General features: G+C 39.3%; 2 protein-coding genes across 3 annotated transcripts in view; one reads left to right on the top strand and one right to left on the bottom strand.

Moving 5' to 3' along the window:
- Positions 1-315: 315 nt before the first annotated feature.
- LOC124218095 (uncharacterized) lies at positions 316-1460 on the bottom strand. The gene is made up of 2 exons (XM_046624519.2): positions 734-1460; positions 316-543 (listed from the first exon to the last, which is right to left on the bottom strand). Exons 1-2 carry the CDS (start codon positions 1389-1391, stop codon positions 494-496), a joined length of 708 nt encoding a protein of 235 aa, XP_046480475.1. The 5' UTR covers positions 1392-1460; the 3' UTR covers positions 316-493.
- A 3558-nt stretch (positions 1461-5018) lies between these two features.
- LOC124219451 (G-protein coupled receptor dmsr-1) overlaps positions 5019-23563 on the top strand; it is a 29585-nt gene continuing 11040 nt past the window's right edge. The window contains exons 1-2 of one of the 2 annotated variants that reach the window (XM_046627025.2): positions 5019-5195; positions 5295-5605. The gene's annotated coding sequence lies outside the window, so the exon portion shown is untranslated. Of the gene's footprint in view, positions 5606-23563 lie in introns of both variants that reach the window. The other variant, XM_069134255.1, reaches the window with a different exon arrangement.

The raw sequence follows: 23563 nt of genomic DNA, 5'->3' as shown, positions 1-23563 counted from the left end.
GAGCAACGAGTGGCGGCGTTGTTTGATCCGCGCCATAGTAAAAAATGATTCAAAAAAACGACCCTTCACATATCAGGTTGCTTTCTGACAACGGAACGGACAGCAGCTTATGTATAATAGAATGACTAAACGCACTATTGCGAAACTATGTCTGAAATCATGGATATCTTATAATTATACTGAAACTAACTGGGCCCAGAACTCTGAGGAAAAAGTAACTGGCCGGTTATGTCGTTAAGCCGTTAAATAAAATAATGGAAATACTTTCTGAGAAAGAGGGAGAGAGATAGATAAAGGACAAAGAGGAAACGAAAATGGAACTACTAGATACTTTATTTATACATACCACGCATGAAAATTCTTATAACATAACATACTTTGATGCACCCTACGACCAGAAGTTTTCGAAGGGTATCGAACGAAAATATACAAATAAGTCGTTGATTCATTAATTAAATCCAATATTCACCAACGTCTTTGCTTGGCTTGATGTCTAGGAGGTAGATCGGCGCCTACGCTTGTCAATGCGATAGTTACGACCAACTGCAAACAGAAAATGCATTATTCACTCAAAAAGGGCAAGAGAAATATCGTTGACTTCTCGCCGAATAAATTCCTTATGATCCAAATGCCTAGGAACGTACTGATTGCAGTTATCAGCAGAGCTGACGTGCCTTTGATGATTTTTTGGCGTATTCTTATACGGTAATAAAATTCCTGAAGAGAAACTCACCGTTGGAATACATGCGCGATGAAGCGGCTGGATATCCATCCCTTTGCATGGAGTTGCCGCCGCCAGATTTAGAATGCTCTTCAGGATAGAACGTCTCCACGTCTGATCTCGACTCATCATCGTAGGTATCACTTGGATCCGAAAGATCTTCCTCGTAATCATCGTACCCATTGTCGTAATACTCATTGTCGATATCTTGGTCATACTTTTGGAGGTTATTGCGGTCCTGCTGGTAGCTTACGTCGTTGTTACCATCAAAATCCAGATTTTGTGGAAGATGTTTTCGTGCGTCGTCTAACTTTGGTAGTCCGCGGTGAGCGTGTCGACCCGTATCCGTACCCGGGAAGTCGTCGCTCCTGTCCCATTCCATGGCCTCATCCTCATAGGCACCCTCTTGAAACGACAAATCTTCAACCGGCAGCTGTCCAGACGGGTATAAGTTCGAATCACCGTAGCTGTTAGAGGGGCGAAGATCGATCGATTCCCGCGCCCGTAGAGCCGGCGAAGGGTTTGGGGCCCAGGTTCTCCTGGACCCATCCCGTTCTTGAATCCAGCGCCGAAAACGTCTCTTGGGCTCCTTCATACCCTCAGGGCGAGCTATCGCGCCGACAAAAAGTACGGCGGTGAAGGCGAACACCGCCACGAAAGTGACCCTCATGATTGTCTTTCAACTTTGATACCGACGTGTAATTGTACCTCGCCAAAACACACGGAGGAACTGATTTCGCTGCTACTTGGGCGTGGATTTATACCATTTATCGCAGGAAGCTCTGTGGCTGTGTTCTCCGAGTCTTGGACTCACGTCCGTTGCGGTTTTCGTATAATCATCACAGATAAGACCGTCCAAGGAACCTGGAGTTTTCATTGAACGGTGTGAAACCTTTGTGTTCATTGTTGAGAAGGCGCTGCCTTTCCAAAGTCATCGCACTGACTTGGACATCGTCGTTTCCTAATCACCCCGTAGTTATTCGAACTCGTAACGAAACCCTGTAGACCAATTTTGCCAAGTTCGTAACTGCGCTTGCAGGCACGTATACTCCATCTTCAAAACGATGCTTGGCTGTCCGTCTTTCCTCTAGAACCAACTGCTAACTCGTCGCCATGCGGATGCTCGAACCGCAGGTTTATCCGGAGCACTACCATGCCGGGAGTAGCCGGCGAGAAATTCTTCCAAGATTCAAAACGAATTCAAGGTTCATCAGAATTTAAAATTGACCAGGTTCGTATCGATCGGTTTCGCAAACTTATCGCAGGTTTCACTTATAGCTTGACTATAATTAAGATACTTATTGGGCAAAAGTTCAATGACATATGTATTGTACATACAGATATACATTGCTAACGTGTCCAAGCAGTTGTAAGAACACTGGTGGATTGGTTCGGTCCTTTGAAATCCTCAATCACAACAGGCATTAAAGTTTGCTTCGTCAGCCACCGATTAACAAGTCCCGCGGTCTGCGTCGTCTGGACAGTATATACCTTCCGAGCTATACGATTACCCGTTTAAAACTTTAAGTCTGACAAATTAGTCAGATGTATTAAAAGCCCTCCACATTTGCTATAGATTTTGAGCAGCACCGTCGCGTTAGCTATCACAAGTTTCAAGCAGATGACCTTGTACTTTTGGATTCTGGTGCATAAATAAGTAGATATCTATACATCGCTGAAAAAAATCTCTAAGTCTTCGATCATCTTCGCTATTGGCTCGTTAGGTCGTCTAGTCGTTCATAATTTCCAGTCGAACAATCCATGGACAGCGGTCTTCCAGCTTTTGATACGGTGACCCGACCACCACCACAAATGGAGTAAAAACATCTCCGAGAGTTGACCTTTGACCAGACCAAGATTTTAATTGGTGCCTGTGGCGGTAATAAGCGATTATTCCCTATCTTTGGCCTTTGGTACAATCAAAATCGACCTCATTGCCAACTCTAGCCTTTCTATGAAAGACCTTTCTTGATTTTGATACTTTGTTCCCGTCCTTCTATGCACGAGGTGGTACGCAGACAATAAATAACCTCTAAAAGTAACGTGGGGGATTACTGAGCGTTAAAAAAAATAGCTCTGGATTACCCATGTGACCTGACACAGACCTGATGTCGACTTGCTCGGTGCAGAAGTTGCGGGATTGACCGATGTTCAGGAGATGTCCTTCGCCCGATCAAGTAGTTGCTTTGAATATTTCCTTCGAATCCTGACCCTCGAAAATACCAGAAACTTAGGGGCACAGTTCCCAGAAGCAATGTTAACGACAGACTAGACGGAATATAAATACCACTTCGTTTACACAGATTCTTTGGTACTGGAGTCTCAAGCGGTCGCGTCGCGTCGTTCGTCGCATACTTTTTCTTTTCAGAGAGGCGATTCGAATGGCATATCCTTGTGAAAAACGAAACGAACAGCTGGAAAAAAAAATGGTAGACAAGTTGTTGTTGATCTTGGAGCTGTTTTGATAGCAGTAAAAAACTGGATTCCCGATGCTTGGTATCAAAGCAAACAATCCTTTCTCAGGGTGTGCACAAAGTAGTATCGCTTGGATTTCTCGCAGACATTGTGCGTGCACTGCACAGAGTAATAAAATTATGACCGATTGCGTGATGCTCCGAACGAAACGATCCTCAGCCACGAACGGTGATTCGATTTGAACTTATACGAATTTACAACGTGGAGTCCGAGCACCTGTCGCGTGGTGAGTGATAATTTGATCGGAAAAAATGCCCTCAGAGAGCCAGACGCGATGCTTCGACTGTAAAAAGTGACAAATAGGCGTTACGTGACCCTGACAATCATTATCGATGAAAATTGTATCTAACAAAAGGGATACAATGACGCGGGGTAGCAGGAAAAATTCCAACCCAGAATGGGACTAACATATCATCGGAGATCATCCTCGTTTGTTCTCATAACCGTGTCCACCTCGGTGACAGCAACAGCTGCCCAACGGACACCGTAGTGCTGTACGAACGGCGAGTGAGATATTGCAACACTGCGACACTACGATGAAAACGGGACACTTTGGTCTCTGAGTGTAATGTGGTAGCCGTCGAAAGAGGAGATCAAAGATTCGGTAATAAAACAAAAGTGGCTTTCCTGAAGGTAGCTTCTGCGTCTCTCTTTCAGGGATCCGATCTCCACTCCGCGTTCGACAGTTGTGATTTATTTCGCGCCCTCCCACTGCAGGTCGATGTTAATGATTTATTACCCCTTTAGACAGTGGATGGACTCGGATTTTTCGTGGCCGCAGGTTTCCGGCATCAATTCCAATCACGCACTCATGGAAAATGGCCATAAGGTTACCGCAAGCTGGAAAATCACCCCAAGATCTTGGAGGGCTTTGGCTTGAGCTATTTCGAATATCATTGTAGATCTTGCACCGATTAGTTGCAGCAGTTTCAGGCTTGTGTAATATGTACTGGTGGTACTGGTTGTGTGGCAGAGTTTACCAGGCATCGCACTATCAAATTTCCTGACGTATGTAATAACCCAACATGTACCAACATGTGCGGCTGGATGCGATAAGAGACTGATTGGATGTGTATTTAAAAAACGCAGCGTTTTATTCCGAGCTGCCTTATCTGCCAATAACAAACTCGACTACATCGAGTCGTAGCGTCGCAGATATTGGATGGTATTGAAAATCGCCTAAAATTATCGTCATCGTTGAACCCCTGGGTATTTTCGTAACTATCCCAGAGGTAAGCCGCCCTTGAAATCTGTAGTAGCACACCTGCAGTCGTCTGCGAAACCGCTTTAAACCCACCGTTTGATGTTATTTGCGAAGCCTTCGAAAGTAAATTTCACGCAAAACCTGTTTCGATCCCGTGGCACCTTTGAGTTCTTGGAGAATTGTTTAGCCATCCGAAATGTTTGAAAGTTGTAGAAACGATCGGTTAGCCATTGGGAACGAGTTTTGGAATCCTCGGAATCTCAATGACAGTCCGATTATACAAAAAAAAAAAAAGAATAAAAGGATCGCATCGACGATCAATTGTGTGCGGATAAACACATTGGTGTAAAAAGAATCGTCAGAAATGCAGGGTAGTAAATTGATTCTCCTCGGGCAGATCTAACGGTCCTCAGATTTCTGGGGAAGGGAGGCGACGAATTGATTTAAATGTCACGGACGCAGAAACGGTGAATTGAAGCGAAGAAAAAATGTCAATCCGGACCGGCCGAAACACGGTGGACCAGAAACACAGCGCAGGTTTCCACGCGCGAGAGAAGAGAAGACCAGAGACGAGACGAGAAGCGTCGAGCAGAGTTTACGCCAGTAGCGTCGCGACGCTCCGTCAGTGATCGTCTCCTCCCCCGCACCACGTTTCGAGAGTTATCGCGGATTTACCTGTTGCCGACGATCAGCTCTGCGCCCGTCAAACTCACCTTCTCGCGCTATTTTCGGCTGACATCAGAAAGAAGTGGACAGCGGCATTTGCGGAAGGGAAAACCATCATCCCCTTCCTTTGTAATTAATCCAAGTTTTCGGTTGAAATGACGCGCTGAAAAGAGGAACAATATTCGTGAATAATAATTATTACCGCTCTTATTTTCGGTTCGAGAATAGAATGTATGAAAGGGAGAAAATCGCCGAGCTGAAACAATCTCTGGACATGTTCATGGACAACGTTGCGAATTTGTTTCTCGGATCTTCGTAACGTGGAACTTAAAATCGCGCCGGTTTGAAGTCCAAGAACCGATCATACGCTGCTTTGGAGAAGAAATATCGCAATTTGATTGTATCGATGGTGAGTTGCGAACAGAAATGCGGATGGAATCGGTGAACGTCGAGTGATGAACAAGGGTGAATCCGGATGACGGGGAATGCAATGGAAGTGGATCCTTCGGTGGAAGAACACTTAAACGTCAACCGCAAATGTAAGTCTGACATACTTTGCTGTGCTTATTGTGGTTTTTTGAACTCTTCAACAGCACGCCGGGTCATTTTGTCCTCAAGAAATGGTATAAAACACGTGTTTGAACGTGATCTTACAATACAGACATCAACCTGTATGGTCCCGAGTTCTTTTAAGGGGTAACACCACTCCAACAGCAGAAAAAAAGGCCTAACTTTGACGACTTATTTTTGGAGTATGGAAAATGGAATAGGATTTATTCTCAGAGGGTGTATTTGACACGCATTAAATTATGAAAGACAATCTTTATTTTTCTGTCATTGTGCTGCAAAATGGCGGTGACGGAGCCAGTCTTTGAAATCACCTTTTTTCAAAACTTCTCGTAAAGTATAAGACCTGGAAAAAGAAGCCAAATATTTATATAATTTATACACTATTGCCTATAGAACTACGTAGGTTGTTTTTTTTTTTTTTTGAAAAAATTATTTGATTTTTGGCCTAAAAATAAGCCGACAATTGTTTATAAAAAAAAGGCTGCCCACTTCCACAGACAATGTAATTACTATCAAAATTTCAAATCGATCCACGAAACGGTGTTCAAGTAATCGGTCCTCCCAGTTTGAAAAAAGTGGTTTCGAGAAAAATGCGTTTAAAGTTTTACTGTTTCAATATCGAAAATTGAACATACAAAATTTTTTTTGACGCTATAGAACCAACTGGATATTGTTTTCATGACCCTAAAATATCGTTCAAGTAAAAAAAAAAAAATCAAATTTTCCAAAATCCGAGAGTGGCGTTAACCTTTAAAAGTTTCCTCGAATATGTAAACATGAAAAAACCATGAACGACTCAGTGTCCAGTTTGTGTCGTGAGAAACAGTTTTAGGGCTAAGGTAGGGGAAAATTTATTGATCGCGTAATGTAATCCACCATTAATCGAGCGTAATTTGTTTACCGACCATTCATTCTCGCACAAGGCTGAAATTAGCAGCCAAAGGTTCCAATTTTCATTCGAATAAGATAAGAAAGTCCGAAATTCAAAATTTTTTCAAATATCTCGAACCCTCGATACCTTAGTAGAATCTCGTCACGGTGCAACTGGACTGCATTTTTCTATTTCCAAAAAGTTCTAACACGTTTAACTTCATCATTCTAGCGGTCTAACATTTTTCACCAAAATAATGCCGATCGATTACGTTCCGTTTAATCATGGCTAGGCGCTTTTGAACCGCGTAAAGTCACGAATCCATATAACTTACCGACGACTCTTCGTTTCTTTAATCGTGTCGTCCATTATCGTATGACGAATTTAAATCCGCACCATCAATCGTGCGATATTGCAGCTAGCGTTTCATTTAACACGAACTTAAACGGTCGAGCGATCAAGAATCGGTGATCAAACGCTGTCGTGTCGTGCTGTTAACTGATTTTTATCCTCTCCAGATTCACCCTAAGGTATATCAAGCCCACATAATTCTCGTTAAACTAAATTTGCGCGGGACTTGGAAAAAAAAAACTATCAATTTTCCATACACAAACACGCCCAAAAAGAGTTGAGTTAAACAGTTCTCCGAATTCCTAGCATCAAAATTCGCCTCGCCTATCATTTTATGACCAAAATTATGGCAAAATCTTCTTTCAGCTAAAGTGTTTAAAAAAAAAAAAAGCTCAACCTCCTTCGGTGTTACTATAAGTAATAGAGGAAAAGGGGCCGGAAACTAGGGCGAGAAAGCGGATACCGTTCAGGCGCCTTGACAGGTAGAAAAATGTTCGAAAACATAGTTATACACTCTGCGCTGTGCCTAGGCGAAATAAATTTCCACACGTACTCGTATAACATATTTCTCCTCTCTCCTTATTGCTTATCATTTATTTCCTTTTGCAATATCTCTTATCGCGTCGGTGAGTAGCTGCCAAACTGTGATAAAAGTAGAAAAAAAAAATAAATGAATTTAGAAAAAAAAAAAAAAAACTTTTCGGCGTATCAATAACACGTTATCTCGAACAGTTTGTAAATTTTTCGCCGAATAAAATATTGTTACACACATCGTATATTTTATACGTTACATGTTTACACCGCACTTAACGGTCTTTCGTATATTGTTGTTGTTGTTATTATTATTATTGTTGTTGTTGTTGTTGTTGTTGTTATTGTGTATTAACCCCTGACTTTCCGCTGCTCGTATGCGATTTTGGTATAAAATGAGGGTTGGAAGAGAGAGAAAAAAAAAAAAAAAAAAGAAAAATTGAAAAAAATGAAACCGAAAAAAAGAAGAAAAAACCAACACTATATACGCGCAGAGGACGAGCAGCCATAAATAATTCTGAGGTTTTAATCGCGTCGTCGATCAGTTCGGTGCTCAGTTATATATATATACGCGATCGGATCCTGTGTCTCTTTGCAATATCGTGAAACGACGATCCGCCAACCGATAGGCAAGGGCTGTCCTCGAAGAGCCGTGCATGGGCTTTGGTATAGCTTATCGGCGTAATTACTTGATAAAAAAAATATGTCGATGCCGGCAGAAGTTGGTTTATAGGCTTCGGGTCATACACGGTGTGACGCGATTCTGATCTCTATCGTGAAAACGTTGAGATAAACCGCGATAACCTGGAGCACCGTCGCGTAATCTGTCGTCAAAGCTTATGTACTACGATTCTCTCTGATATAGTAATCGTTGACAATACTCCGTTTGTTATTATTTCATACAAATCCATTTTTACTTCCCCCGCCTACTTGTAGGAATTTTTTTTTTTTTTTGTTCTCTTCTTCTTCCATGCGCATTCGTTGCGAATCAAGGCAGCGGAATCACGCGATCAAGAGGCTCTGGTACGTGGCGATGGCCAGTAAGCTAAAAACAATCGATGCATCGATTAGTAGAGTCCAAAAAAAAATAAATAATCCAATACGACTCGATTTAATTCATAAAGATTAGTCGATTAATCGATTGTTTCGTGTTTTTTTTTTTTTGTAAACGGGTCACTTGAAGCCAAAATTTCGCAAATTTCAGTCTGCAGTCTTAATGGCGGAAAAGTTTTTTGATAATTTATAGTTTCATTAAAAATATTCTTCAATAGTAGGTGAATATATTAATTTATCTTGCATTAATTATATCAAATAAGTATAGTTAGTTAGTAAGACAATAATAGTAATTGATACTTTAATTACGTAAATTGATATTGTATTGCGTCATTCGTGGGAGTAAAAATACCAAAACTGATTTTGAGGAAAAGCAATCGAGTCGTTCGATTAATCGACTTCATAAAATACTCGATCATACACGATTAATCGCGAAAATAATAATCGATTATTTTTGGTCAATCTCACTCTGTAGAGTAACTCGCGCCGGGTATTCTACTCGATCGGAATAAAGCTCTTCGTAACTAACTGTAAAAGGCCAAAAAGAAAAAAAAAAATCATAAAAAATTCCCTTTTTTTCGACGATTATAACAGTGCACTTATTAAATATTATTTGATATCCTTTTTTTTGCCATAAATGTAAATAACCACACTCCTTTCACTTTTCCGCAAAGCCTTCTACGAACACGATCATATCTGTAATAAACGAGCATTTGACACGCAATGTGGTTAACACAAGCACACGAGAAAAGAATAATAGAGTCAACCTTATATCCGTTTTACTTATTCTCCGCACAAACCGAGCCGCGCATGAAAAATTATTACATGTATAAAATAACGTGAATGTTGGAAGCGCTGTAATTGATTTAAAAAAGAAAAAAGAAAAACAGGGAAGAGTACAATATTTGCGATGCAAAGGAAACGTCTCGAATATCGGGAGAAGAATGGTCCTGATAAGGGGAAAAAAAAAAAATCAAAAATTGATCCCTTCGTACGAATAGTGAAAAGAAAATCTCTATGGAAGAAATGTCGTCGAATTTTCTTATCCGCTTTACAAAGCGTCGCACCGACGAACGCAATTTTGTGTCGCTAGTAAATATTCGCTCGTTTCGTCCGAATATCGTATCACGTACTGTATATAATAGCTGCACGTCGCATCCAGCTTTGAAATGACGGGCAATTTCGACCCGGATGATATATTCCATGAATCATGGGGAAGGAACGTTCCCTACCGCTTTACGTTAGGAAATTCTTCGTTTTTCGAAAATATCCTCTTTCCACGTTTCTGCTTGCTTGAGGGGTTATACACAGTTGGAAGGCCGAAGAAAAGCGAATTTTCCAGAATTTTTTCTGAGAAAACTTTTAAATTTATTGATCTAAAAATTTGTACACATATTATGGTATGTTTTAAATTTATTTTAAGATTTAGTATTAGTGAAAATATTTATTTGGAAAGGAGCTACAGCTGATCTCCGGGAGCTCCTCTCAAAAAAGACGTTTTGCGGTGACGACTGTATCTTTGAACTCGATCCTCAGAAATTACAAAACCAAACAGATTTCGTTAAAGTAATGTTAAATCTAGTAATTAATCGAAGGAATAAGCAAAATAAATTTTTTTGACAAAATGGCGGTTTCTCAAAAAAAAAAAAATCGATTTTTGACCAAAATTTCGGCCTTTAATTGTTTATATAAAAAAAAAATATTTATCGGTGAGAAAAAATCTTCGACTAATTACTAAAAAATATATTTAAGAAGCTCGTGTTAAAACTTGAGACTAATCGGCTTAGCCGTTTTTGAGTAATGTTGGTCACCGACTTTGTAAATACCATTTTGAGAAAAACGCGTTTAAAGTTTGGGGAAAGAAAAATAAAAATTTACCTTTCAGGTATAAAAGAAACAATAACACACTGTTGCTTTACGCATCTAAATATATTAGAAGGGAAGGGAAATTTTCTGTGTGTATTCTTGAATATATGTACGTTAAGAAAATAAAATAAAAAAGAAATCGAATTTTTTGAAAATTCTAACTGTGTATAACCCCTTAAAAACCCCCTGAGCAAGTAAAGGTCGTTCACCTGTTTACCACATCGGTCGGGTGATTCGGAGGCGTTGACGTTGGCTAATTGCTTGTAGGGAAAAAATCCACTCTGACATAACGGGTGTATAAGTCGATGTACGTGTTTTACAAAAAAAAATTCCGCCTAATCCTTGGAGTCGATGGCTGTAAATTCTCAATCGCTGTTACAGCCTCGAATTTTCTACATCAAGGATGCGTGGGACGTACAGTCAGGTCAAAATTGTGTCGAATAAAAAACCTAAACGAAAGTTAAACAGGGTGACTGAAGCTTTTGACGATCGAGTTGAAGCTGATCGAATTAAGAAAGTCACTGCGATCTAGGAGGAAATTATTTCTGGGGATCAACTCACGATTGAGATGAAGATAAAAAATGATTTCGCTGAGAGAGAAAAAATCAACATATTATATGCATAATACTCGCTTATCAATGTAAAATGTGTGCCACGTAGGATATCGTCAGTTTCTTCCGGAAACCGCAGGAGTTATGACAAAAGGATATGACTCAAACCTTTCAAAGGTACCGATTTAGTCTTAAGTTTTTTTTTCTTCTTTTTTCTGATATATTTTCGCACTTTTTTGCATGTAAAAAGCACAAACACTCTTTAGACACTTGGGTGCCTAAATTATAAAAATTTCACACAAAATTGCAATAATTTATTTACGTATATGCTGGTTATAAGCAATTAATGTACAAAAAAGAAGATTTGGTTTTTTCGTAACGTAGACAGCTGCGGCTCTGAAATTATTTTTTACGTTTTCTCCATACACAGTTTTATAATATATATTTTTCAGCATTTTCCTTACGCTAGTTTTTTGATAAAAGAAAATTTGGAACTTTCCGAAAATTCCTGCCATTTTGAATCTCGTAATTCTGACTTCTGGTTCGTAATAAGCGATTTTTTAAATTCGTTAAACACCGGCGGTGGTGAAGGGCTGATGTAAATTACTGAATTTATTGTACCGTAGCGTTTGCCATTTGTTAATCGAATTTAACAGGCGTGGCTGATGTTGAATTAACGTCGTTCTAAATCTGTTGCGCTTCTGAGAATCCCATTTTCGCTGGAAATTCTATATCCGAAGTAAGTAATCGATTCTAACAGGAAACGCCTGTTGCTCGCCAACTGGAAGTGCTCCTGTTAACCATTAACCGATAAACCTTTTATATTGAGCTGAACCATTCGATATTGGATTACCGTGTCCATACGTATATGTGAGTCAAGCTTTTCACTCCGGCTGACAAGCTCGAAGTGCGCTTCTGGTTTAATAACGACAATTATGGAGCAGGCTTCGCATTTTTCATACTCGTATTCCGGTCCTTCAGGATGCATGGAACGACGAATGGTTCGAAAACTTATCGGATCGAAAACGTGACGGGACAAAGGAATGAAAAAATCAGCCGAAGCTAATCGAGTCGAATACATAATTTCAAATGTGCCGGTGATTTTGAGGAGAAATTTTCGACCCTGAATTTCAACTTTAAACACCTGATCACCATCAACAAATTCGAAGAATATATTTTGTCTGATTGTGGTTTTTAAAAAAAGACCTCTTTTTATTCGTTGATAAATTTTCTTCAAATCTTCTGAGACATGATTTTCTTCTTTAGCTTGTCGTTCTGCCATAAAAATTCCGACATTTTCATGCAACAGTTATAAGTTACAGACAATAAACTTGTAATTCGAAAATACATTGCTGATATTATACAAAATCAAATTCAGACAATTTGTGGAAAATTTAGATTCACGAATGAAATTATCTATTGTTACTCAAAATCGGACAAAGAATACGAATTTTTCGGTAGAAACAAATGGCAGAATAACGTCCTTGCTTTGTTTAAAAAATTTTTCGCTGGATGTAAGTAGATTTTGTTTGAATGATGCATTGTAAACGTTTCCATTATCAGGTATTTGATTCGATACTTTTTTGACGTGACTGTACGTCCGACGAATAGGAAAAAAAAAAAAAAAAACAGCACCGTGATTCAAAGCGAATTGATTGATCGCTCGATCTTAACTGATGACAGGACATTGACCGAGGATCTTACGCGACTCGAAGAATTTCAATTACGACTCGAAGTGAAGATGAGAAACCGTAAGATTAATTATTCAGCGATTTCGAGTAGCTCCGAAACAATCCTGGTGAAATCCGCCCCAGACATTCAAACTGACAACCTAAAATTCCATGTTAGCTGACAATGAAATTCGACCATCTGGTAATTTGGAATCCACGAATATAAATCGCAAATCCAGTGTATGATTTTAAACAATTACAGATAAATTGCAGCTCATAGCTAATTATTTTAGCGGCAAATGAATCCTCTTCACAAATCATCCGTAGGGATAAATTTTTTCCCCATCATACAACTAATTCTGTACAAAGGTTGCACCATAAACCCATGCATGTAAAATAAGTGTAGTAATTATGATGGAAATAATTTTTTTTGGGGGTGGGGGGGGGGGGGGGGGGGGTGTCAGCTTGGATGGTCGAAAATCATGCAATTTTTTTTTTCTTAAAGAAAATGAAAACACTTGAAGCAATTTCAATTTGAGGGACTTATTATTTATAGCTTATAGAGTATTTTACAATTTTCTCATTGAAATTAATCACAAAATGGAGCTCCTGTTTTCAATCAGATGGCGCAGATTCCTCGGTCAATTTATATCCGATCGACTTGAAGTTTCGACACAATCTTTAAAATTTGTTTATCCTTTCGAGTAGTGGCTAGATTTTTGAATTCGAACCTCAGAATTTTTTTTTTAAGTATTTTTTTCAGCAATTCTCTGGTCGACAAGTGAAATGTTTTGTTCATAATCGTATATACCTGAAAAACTTTTCTTTTTTTTTTTGACATTTGGGCTGGGAGCTCGCACCCGAAAAGTTGTTTTTAACTCAAAAAATTTTTCCAATCTGTCACAAGTTGGACAGTTATGTCAGAAGATGCGACACCTCAAAAGCCTTCGATATCGGAGTCGTTCGCTACTTATATGCACCATGCTGCAATTTTGTTGTTAATTTGAATTAAAAAATTCCAAAATGTTTGTGAATCTATAAAAAATACCCTCAAACTGCAAATTGCTCGAAGCGTTTTCAATTTGTTTAAAAAAAAAAAAAAACTTCTAAAAATAGGTATGATTGTGGGCCGTCCAAGATGTACCCCCCCTCCCCCCATTTAATGTTATTCAAAATTCAGATCCAGTATGATTAAATCAGAGAATTTGCCAGCACTCAAAATCAGATCGAATGATTCTTTGGACATAAAATTGCAAGCCTCGATCAACGACAGTCAAATTTTCTGAATGCCCTAATTCGACCGGTTCGTCTCTCGCCTCGGTGATTTTTTTTTATTTTATTTCAAACCTACATCCGATTCAGTCGTGCTCACCCTCGCATACGTTTTACTCGGTGAAATACGCGCATCGAATAACAAGTGAAAGAGACTGAATAATGATTATACGCGCAAGCGTGAGCGTTGACAATTTTTGAGTGCTCTATTCGCAGGGAAATCGTACTTGCCAGAGCTTTCAAGGTGCGTCAATAGAGCCGATAAATGTGCAGTCATTGCATCCGCAAGCTGTGTTCGAAACTCTATTAATTCATGGATAAACTACTAATTTTCTCGCTTTCACATATAAATTGAACGTTGCTGATTATCTTAAGCTTTTTTTTTTTTTTTTAATTGCTTCAAAAAGTTGTGCATAACTTTCTCGTAAGATTGTATAAATTGCAACGTAACTATTGAATCAATCGCTGTTTCATTTTCCGTTTCACTGGTTCAACTCGTTTCACGAGTCGTCATATTTATCGCATGTCTTCGTGTTAGACCTGCGACGTTCTGTCTGGAGTTATACGAATTCTTCACGCAAATAAAAACGACGCGACATTAATATATCACGGTTGTTAAACGAGATAAACGAGTAATGGGAAAATTCCTCTGTACAGTATCACATACGAGCGTATTATAAAGATTTAAGAGAGCTCGCGATGAATGCATAATGCATGAAAAAATTTGTCGCCACGTTGTTTGAAAAGCTTCTTTCACAGCTTTTATTACATCGTACGTAGAAACGGGAGAGGAAGAAATGTGACAGAATCCGAAAGTATGACCCAAGTAACATACTGAAATCTCGTTTCAGTCTGACGCCCCAAAAACATCTCGAGTGAATTAAGTTAAGGATTCTCGGGACGTACAGTCAGGTGAAAAATCTTTAGGAAAAGAAAAACGCGTTGGACCTGAGCTTCGAAAAGTATCATCGAAACTAATCTCATTACGTACAACTAAAAAGGTTCTAACGATGTCAAGAAATTTACTTGAAACGTTGTAAGTAAATATACAAGGGGGGTTCTGATGCAATCTTCCCTACCGACCGTGTACTCGACTCGGTCGGTAAAGAAGATTGAACCAGATCCCTCCTTGTATATCTACTATTGTATTTTGACTATCACCACCTCGTTGTACATGATTTAACGAAATCAGAGAAATCATGCTACTCTATAATTTTTTCACCGACAAATTGATACTGATTTTACAATTGTAACGAAAAACAGCTCATTTGAATCGTGAATAAATATTCGGAACATCGTCCGAGTTACATTTTAGATAAAAATAACGTATTTCTCGACGAATCATTTGAGTTTGTCATCGATAAATTGTATAAATAGTTTACACGTCAGTCTTTTTTTTTTTATCACATCTAGCGAGTGCGTGAAAAAAAAACCGCTTTACACGATTTATATGGAATTCATTTGTGAATTGGACGAAATATTTCTACGTGGATTTGTCGTTATAAATATAATAGAATAATATGATTGTCCTGAAATTGTGAATAACGAGGTGCTTACAGTTGAAATTGAGTGATTGAAAATATTTCTGAGACCACGAAGACTTGTTGAATAACATTCAACTTCAGATCTGTGATACCAGTAAAATTTGATATATATTGAACTTGATTACTTATTCAATACCAGTTTCCGTATCTTTTACTCGTCGTGGTATTGTTGCAACGAATGTTTGACCCGCCTGTACCTTCCTCAGGTCCTTGAAATTCCCTTGCCAAAAATCCCACAGGGAAAACCTTTCCCGTCTTCTTTCCATCTTTCTCTCTCACCGTCTCCATTTATATTCGTGTAGTAAGATTACGACGCGAGCAATTGAAAAATAATCAAGGTATTTGATCCCTCCGCAAACGTCGATTTGAACCAACAGAAGTGACGAACAATTCGAATGACTTTTTTTTTTAAATTTATTTCAACCTGAGAGAAAAGAATTATTCATACGGCTTTAAAACATTTATTTATACAACGCGAGCATGTTTTACGCGTTTTTTCACGCATGTTTTCCGTACACAAAGTATCCGTTTCTATTACGGGCAAGTAGTCTGCGAATGCGCGTGCGCGGAGTACTGAAAAAACCACTTTCAAGTCCTAGGAGTGAAAAGTGATATTTTCTGTACTGCGCGCATGCGCTGTAGCGAACAAATCTGACATTACGCGACTGTAACCTCAATTTCGTGCTTCGTGAAAAAACGCGTAACATACTCTTGTTACATAAAGAATCGTCTGCAAGAAGGAGGAAACGGTCTTTTCGTCTTCTGTTCACCTACGACTCATACTGCAAACTTACGCTCGGTTGGCAAAGACCGAGTTTTCCTCCTCGTTACACAATATACTATTCTTTAAATTCTGTCTCTTGAACGACGCACGCATCTCGATTTTTTATATCGTCCGACAGTTATTATTACATAACATTGTAACCTTTTTGATAAAAATTCTAATATACCAACGGTGAAAGCATGAAGAAATTCTATGAAAAAAATAAATACCTAGCACAGTCAAAGTTCAAGGTTCGATTAAGAGAACGGAAGTAAAATTTCAGTACGTTTAACACCGCCGTTTTCGTAATTATTTTACTGATCCGTAGCTACCGCGTTTTCTTGACAATTTTTTTTTGACCCCCTCCCTAGCAAAAAAAAAAAAGCGAAAGTAAAAAACTTCCAAACAAGAAATTTGCTTCACCTGCGGCGAAATAAGCTTACATACATAATTATCACACATTTAGCAAACTGAGATATGGATGAGCGTATCGGTGTCGTCTATCCTGACGGGGATAACGAGTAACTGATTATTGCGATGCAGACAGCTTTCGGGGCCCCCTTTCTTATCCGATCAGACTAACCCAATCTAACCTTAATACGCTAGACATTGTATTATACATCCTTTCAGCTCTCGGGATCAATTTAACCTTGGGAATTAGTTAAGGCGAAATTCGGAAAATTGCTTCATCGCTGCTTCTGCAGTAACAAGTATGAGATGAAAAGCTGGTAAGCGAAGGATATAACGTCACATGTCGTTAATTCCAGGTCGGTAAACGGATATTCTGATTTTGAACCGACGAGGAGAAGTTTGGCCGAACGTATCCAAGCTTTCAGATCCCATGGATTCAGTTCTGAAAAAAAAAAAAAACAAATAGGGCTTTAAAAAATTCTGGGATACTTTTTAACTATAATATTTCAAAGCAAATTAGTTATTTTTGTCAAAATGATGTTTTAATTATAAAAAAAGCTTCATAAAACAACAAAATATCGGAAAGTTGATCATTCTACTAAAAAAGTCACAACTCGGTGAACTTTTAGTATTTTGAACAGAAAATTGACTGAGTAATTCTTCAGACTCGGATATTAAGAAGGAAAAATATGGAGATGCTGCTCGATGAAGAAAAGATATTTATTTGAGTGAGTGGAGTTGGATTTTTCTAAAAAGAATGAATTTTTACTATATTTAGTTTTGGATATTTTTCTTACATCATTTTAATTCCAACCGATTGCATCATGATCGTTACAATTAAACGGGGTGCAAACTCTGCCTTAAGAACTTGTTCGATTTAACCGTCAATTCTCTGATGATAACTTCTCTGAGACGAATTTTGCATTCAGTCGGAAAGTAATCGGGTAGAAAATGAAGAAATGACGAAAAACGAATGTGAAGTATTCCAGGATAAATTCCCACCGTTTTTTGGGTAAACCCTTTTGAGCGATCCTCAGCTCATGAAATATGTCAAGAATGTCCGGAATTTCATTCCGTTTCGAAATGCGGATAATTCCTGGCACTTAGCCCTCGACGGTTCCTCAGTTAGATGTATGCTTTTTTCTCGTCCAGGCCCTCGAGTTTTATTGCCACGGGAAACCTAACCGGGCAGAATTTCGCGGCTGACGTTGTTCGAGGCCGAAGTACGCGGAGTGATCGAAGATAAATTAATTTTCCGGCATCCCTTGAGCGAGGACCGCGTGTCAAGATGAAAGACTTGAGCTCGAAATAAAACGAGAGCGCTTCCTTCGATTTGCTCCGGATAATGTTTAAAACAAAATTCTGAAATTATCACTTCATCGCCGTCTTTTACAATTAATTACCCTCGGTTACAAAAACACCGCTCGATTTTCTCCGAAATATAAATCCGTGGCAAAGTGAAACGATCGTCCAGTTTCCCAAAATTACACTCGTCGACGCACAATTTTATTTCATCTCACATACTTTTCCTCTTCAATCTAATCATTCATTATTTTACGAAGAGAGAATAATTTCCATAACACAAGCTATCATGAAAACAGTTCAGCTCATCGAATATATATCGAAGGATGAGGAAAATCTGGCATCCGAAACGAATTATTCAAAAATATTCACCCCCTAGTCAGTTTTTCAATTTCTCTTTCTACACCATCTTCTCTTTTTTTTTGAACGGTTTGTATTCGTTTTACCGAAGTACGCGTATAAAGCCGGAGAAAAATCAGTTATACTATTTTTTGCCCCGCTTACAATATGGATTCAATGAATTTTCTAACCCGTAATAATACAGGCTTGTAAAACTCCAACAACTGTACGATGATGGAGAAAAAGAATTGATAAGAATTTCAAGAATTATTTACAATTGTTTTTTTTTTTTTTTACACGAATTAATAAAGAATATTGCGAAGAAAACTTTGCTAAAAAATTGTCGAATTCCAATGTGAGGATAAAAAAAATATGGAAAAAATCTAATTCCACCGTCTATACTCATTCAATAACTTAGCGATGAAGCTACTTTGGCATATAATGGAAAAAACGAATGTCGGTATTAACGATCGCATATATCGATGTCCAATTTGTCCGGTCCGTTCGACTTAAAATTTATGTTATTATATGGGTGTAAATACAGAGCACAGGTAAACACCCACGTTATGAAATGCCAACAGGGGGCTCCTAAACTTTTTTCATCCAGAAAATAGCCCCACAAAACTTTCACCCGTCCTTCAGACCCTTTTTTACGGCACGCGAGTTAACGCAACTTCCGTAAATTTTTCCCAACCCCTCCGAAATGGTAGAATTAATTTTTTTTGCACTCTGTTTTCCTTTTGTCAATCATGCCCCTTAAGCAGTATCCGTAGATACTTTCCTTTTCGATTTCCTTGTATTATTATTATAGTTCGTTTACCGCGTGTATTTTTTTCCCGTTTCTTTTTTTTCTTTTCTTCTAATTATATTATTTCCAAGATGACGCACAACTCGTTATAGCTATATACATATTGTTATGTACCTATCTATGAGATCGCACGTAGGCCGTAATTTTTCCGACCCCTCGAGCTGTTCAGGAGCGTACATAAATTTATACGATGAAAGCCGACGTATTATAAAAACACGACCGAAATATTCTACGCTATGAATATAATATAGATGTAGATATTTACCCGGTTTATCGCCGAATAACCGCCATCACCGCGTTCGTCTAACAAAATCTTTAACTCACTATATTTAGAACATACGATAAACATGTTACCGAACGCATCAGTGTGTAATTTTTCCAATATATTATACAATACGTCCATAGCTTCGATATTCAGCTAAACCGCTGACGCTTCATATTTTTTACCGACATTTTCATCCTCTCTTCTATTTTTCCATGGCTTATTTTTTATTTTTCGTTTCTCACCGCGAGAAATTAATCATTAAAAACCAAACCGAGTTTTAGTTAGAACATTATTCATACATATATATAAAGATGAAAATTTCATCCTCTGTTATTCTGTCAATTTGACGGTGTTATTAGGAGAAACGATTTCAACGCCGTGTCATCATCACGTCCAATTAAAGCGATCTATCAGCCCTGAAAAAATGAGAAAGTCAATTAATCGTTGAAACTTCGTCCCCACCGCTATACCTCTTTAAATCATAGGATAATCAGGATTAAATGGCTTCCGTAATTAGCAGACCCCAATCCTCATTGCTTGAGCAGGGCTAATTGCAGTCTGTATAATTCAGGGTAAATGACGGGGTGAAATTGGATTAAACTCTGCGGGAAAAAGCGGACATCCGGTTTTATTACTGATATCACCCTCCCATTTAGCGAAGCAATGATTAGTCGATGTCTATAGCTCCGTAAGCCTTGAACAACTACGAACATTGTGATAAGTTGCTCGAAAATCCCTCTTTTCAAAAGGGATAAAATACAATGCTGACACGTGTATTCGTCATTTCTCAAGCGACAAGTAAAGGCAACATCGAATAGCTGACGGTTAGATATTCGAGCTTTGAAAATATCGAGACACAGGGTGTATCATGGGTTTTCACCACGAAATTTCATTCTCCGGGATCACTTGGATCCTCCAGACACTTGTACCAGATTGTATCCCACAGCTGACACCATAGGGCAAAGTTGAATGCCAGAAAGGATCGTGGGAACGTGATTCGTGGGTCTGAAGTACTCGCACTGAGTCGCTCAGAAATAATCTCGAAGCAATATGCTATCGCCGGAAGTAAGGAAGAGGAGACACGCAGCTTCCTGGGGTCTGGATGCACTCTCGGTAATTCAATTTCTTCGTAATGACGACTCTCGGAGATGGAACAAGAAGGCAAAGTACCGTTAGAAGCGTTTTGTCTCCGCCGAAGAAGTCTGGAAGTATAACCTTGTCGGTATGCATGGAACTAAATTTTTACTATCAGCTGACTCGAATCAACGACCGTCGCTTCATGAGCTGCCTCAATTCCAAGGTATAAACTTATTGCCAACGCTGTACTGATTTTAATCTGACAAAAGTTACGATTCTGCATGAAGTCGACTCAGAAGGAACGTCAGTTTAGTGTCCCCCTCTGATTTCGTTGCTACCTACGTATGTTGTGGAACATCGAATACCGAAAGACACGTATTTCTTTCTGCCTTTTCGGCGGAAAAACGGTTTCAAAGGGTGAAAACGACTCGCAAAGATGGGCACCCAATGGGATGATTTCTTCATGCGCTTGATGTACTCGAATGAAACCAACTCTGAAATATGTTATCATTCGGTAGAAACGTTTCAGCGCTGGTTTCATTCGAATATATGAAGCGCATGAAGAAATCACGCCATTCCCGTGTTTGGGGATCGTTTTCACTCGTTTAAACCGCTTTTCCAGCACCACGATGCGGCGTTAAAAAGAAAATTCATGTATTTTAGTTTTTAATGGTCTACAACATTCACGAGTTGCAACGAATTCGAAGGAGGATACCTCACTGGTGTTCCTTGTCGAACGTCAACAGAGGCTGACATGAGCTCGTTACTGGTTGACTCCATGCTGCGTTGATCAGGATCAGTAGCGAACCCATGTTGCAGAAACACTTGACACAATGCAGAGTAATCGAAATGATCCCGATCGAGTAGAAGCAATTAGCTGATAATCCGAACGGTCGTCAAATCGAAAGTTTTGTTCTCTCTACCATCAACCGCATCTTTTTCGCACAATGGCGAGAGTCTAATCGTCTCGTCGCTGGACTTTCGTTTCCATGGATTCCTGGACCAAGATAGATCCTCCGTCAACTTGCGTGACAAGCCAGTCTTTTTACGCTGGGTGAAAAGAAGAAGCAGAAGAAGAGGACCGGAATGTCTATGGATACAATACATCGTTTACATAGCAGACAGTGGATGCTCGGTCTTCAGTATCCACTTGTGTTGTCCTCCAAGTATAGCAAACGACGCCATTGTAGCGGGTAAAACAAACTTCTTCCTTTAAGACGAGACGACGTCTATTGGCACCCGACCTTTCTCTGACAGAAGTAGAGGATCATAATAGTGGAAGAGCGGAAAATTTGGAAAGGAAATGAGAGAGGCTTGTCCTGATGGCGGAGAAAAGGTACTCTTTGTTACCGTTCCTCACTGCAAAACATTTGATCTGCACGGATCACTCTGTTAGTAAATATTCATGCACGGCGTAAAGTCTGCGTTAGTTGAAGCTCGGTGAAAAATTCCTCGCGCGATGCTTCGTGATGATTGTAATTTTGGCCAGGATTGAAAACAAACAGAGGCTGGAAACATTCCTACGAGTAATTCCATGCCTTTTCAACAACTTCAAACGTACATCGAAGTTAGTCTGAATCAGAGTTAGACTAATTGATCAAGGCTTTGATCAGGTACACCTATAGCTGTTATAATAGGTTTAATCTGTGTAACGATTTAGTTTGCGATGATTCCCGTCGGATTACATTACGGATAGATTGGCTTCCATTGCGATGTAGAAAGGTCGTGATATTCGTGGAAATCTGGGATTCGCTAATTGGCCAGGATCCGCTTGAAGCGATAAATATGAACCCTGGCGTAAAAATTACTCTCTGGAATTCATCTAGCGAGAAAATTAGACCGGAGAAAATCAAGTCTCATCTTCGTCGACGGCTTTGAACCCCACTGAGAAAGAGACGGACAAAATTCTGGGCTATAATATTCGTCCTGTGAGTTCCGTAAAAATTTTATATTCCGCTGGCACGTTACTCCGATCTTTTTGTTTCGCGAAAGAATTCCCCCTTGTTATATGCTATATACTTGAGATAGGTCGATCGGATGAAGCCGCAATTAGCGTCACTGTCAGCCGGGTACAACAACCTTCTGCTAACTCAGAGCCTCGGTCCCTTCGATAAAAAAATATCTCCGACGAGAGATGTTCCCAAGATATCGAAATGATCCTGCGTTGGACAAAGGGGCCAACTGCTGTAAAACTCGCTGAAAGAAGAGAGCGACTGTATTTTATATCCATAACAAAATCAAGAATACGGATCCGTAACCGATTTTCGAAGGGTGGTTCGTTTTGTTCGTTGAATCTGTCCAAGGCAGGCTTAAAGGCTGCCCTGACATACTCGCATAATACATTTTATAATTCGAAGTAAATCCGAGATCATCAAAGAGTTTGAGCTGCCGTCTAGCGTTAGAGCTAAATTTGATTTTCACATCAAGGGCGTCATTTTATCATTGATTAACAAAAAAGTAACAATTTAACGTGTGTAAGTGAGTGTCAAGACTCGATTCACGTGCGGTGATGCATTCGACGTCTTAAACCGGTTAATCATCGAAGATTGGTTCACCGCGAAAGTCTGGAAACTTGAAACTCCGGGCTGGAGAACAGGGAGCAGGTCCTTTGACGCAGGAAAGTAAGTTGGAGATCATCTCGTGCCTCTGTATCTATTCACCTGATAAGGACGTAAAAAGCGACGTCTGGAGAGTATTTTACAAGGGGTGAAACTCGCTCTCTCGTAACTTCTGGAAATTTTCTTTCTCTGTTTCCATATTTGTTTCTCCTTTGGACAATGAACAATATCGAGAATAACGCCAGATCGTATGATCAAAGTGCGGGGAGTCGATTCGAGGAGAGGAAATTGAACAGTTAACGACGAAAACAATGCGGACGAAATTAAAAGACGCATCCGCCCGGAATATGAGAAGGGCCCTTTGATCTCATCATCGGGAGGCATGGAACCGAAATACCGAGATAAAAGACCGACGTGCCCTGATAAAATCTGTATCGAAGACTCGAGATTCTACAGGCGAAATGTTCGAACAAATCCGCTTTTCTAGGCGTTAAAAATACTTGGAGAGACTGTGCTTTGCGCTTTCACCGAATCCCGAGATCGCCCATTGATCGAAATCATGATCCTATGGATCTTTGCTCCGAGACATGCTTTCCCCAATCCGTAGTCTATTTTTTTCTTCATTTCGGGCACTGACAAGCATTCTACTGTTGTAGTCGATATTGGTAAGGAATTCTGAAAATTTCAACCTTTAT

This window comes from Neodiprion pinetum, chromosome 1, assembly GCF_021155775.2.
Source record: "Neodiprion pinetum isolate iyNeoPine1 chromosome 1, iyNeoPine1.2, whole genome shotgun sequence".
Taxonomy (NCBI): Eukaryota; Metazoa; Arthropoda; class Insecta; order Hymenoptera; family Diprionidae; genus Neodiprion; species Neodiprion pinetum.
Note: the sequence above shows the minus strand (reverse complement) of the source record. Positions and strands in the feature narration are given on the sequence as shown.

Coding starts and splice junctions, on each gene's coding strand:
- LOC124218095 (XM_046624519.2), bottom strand. CDS start 1,391: ATGAGGGTCACTTTCGTGGCGGTGTTCGCCTTCACCGCCGTACTTTTT. Junction 544..733: donor ATCGCGCATGTATTCCAACG/GTGAGTTTCTCT, acceptor TTCTGTTTGCAG/TTGGTCGTAACTATCGCATT.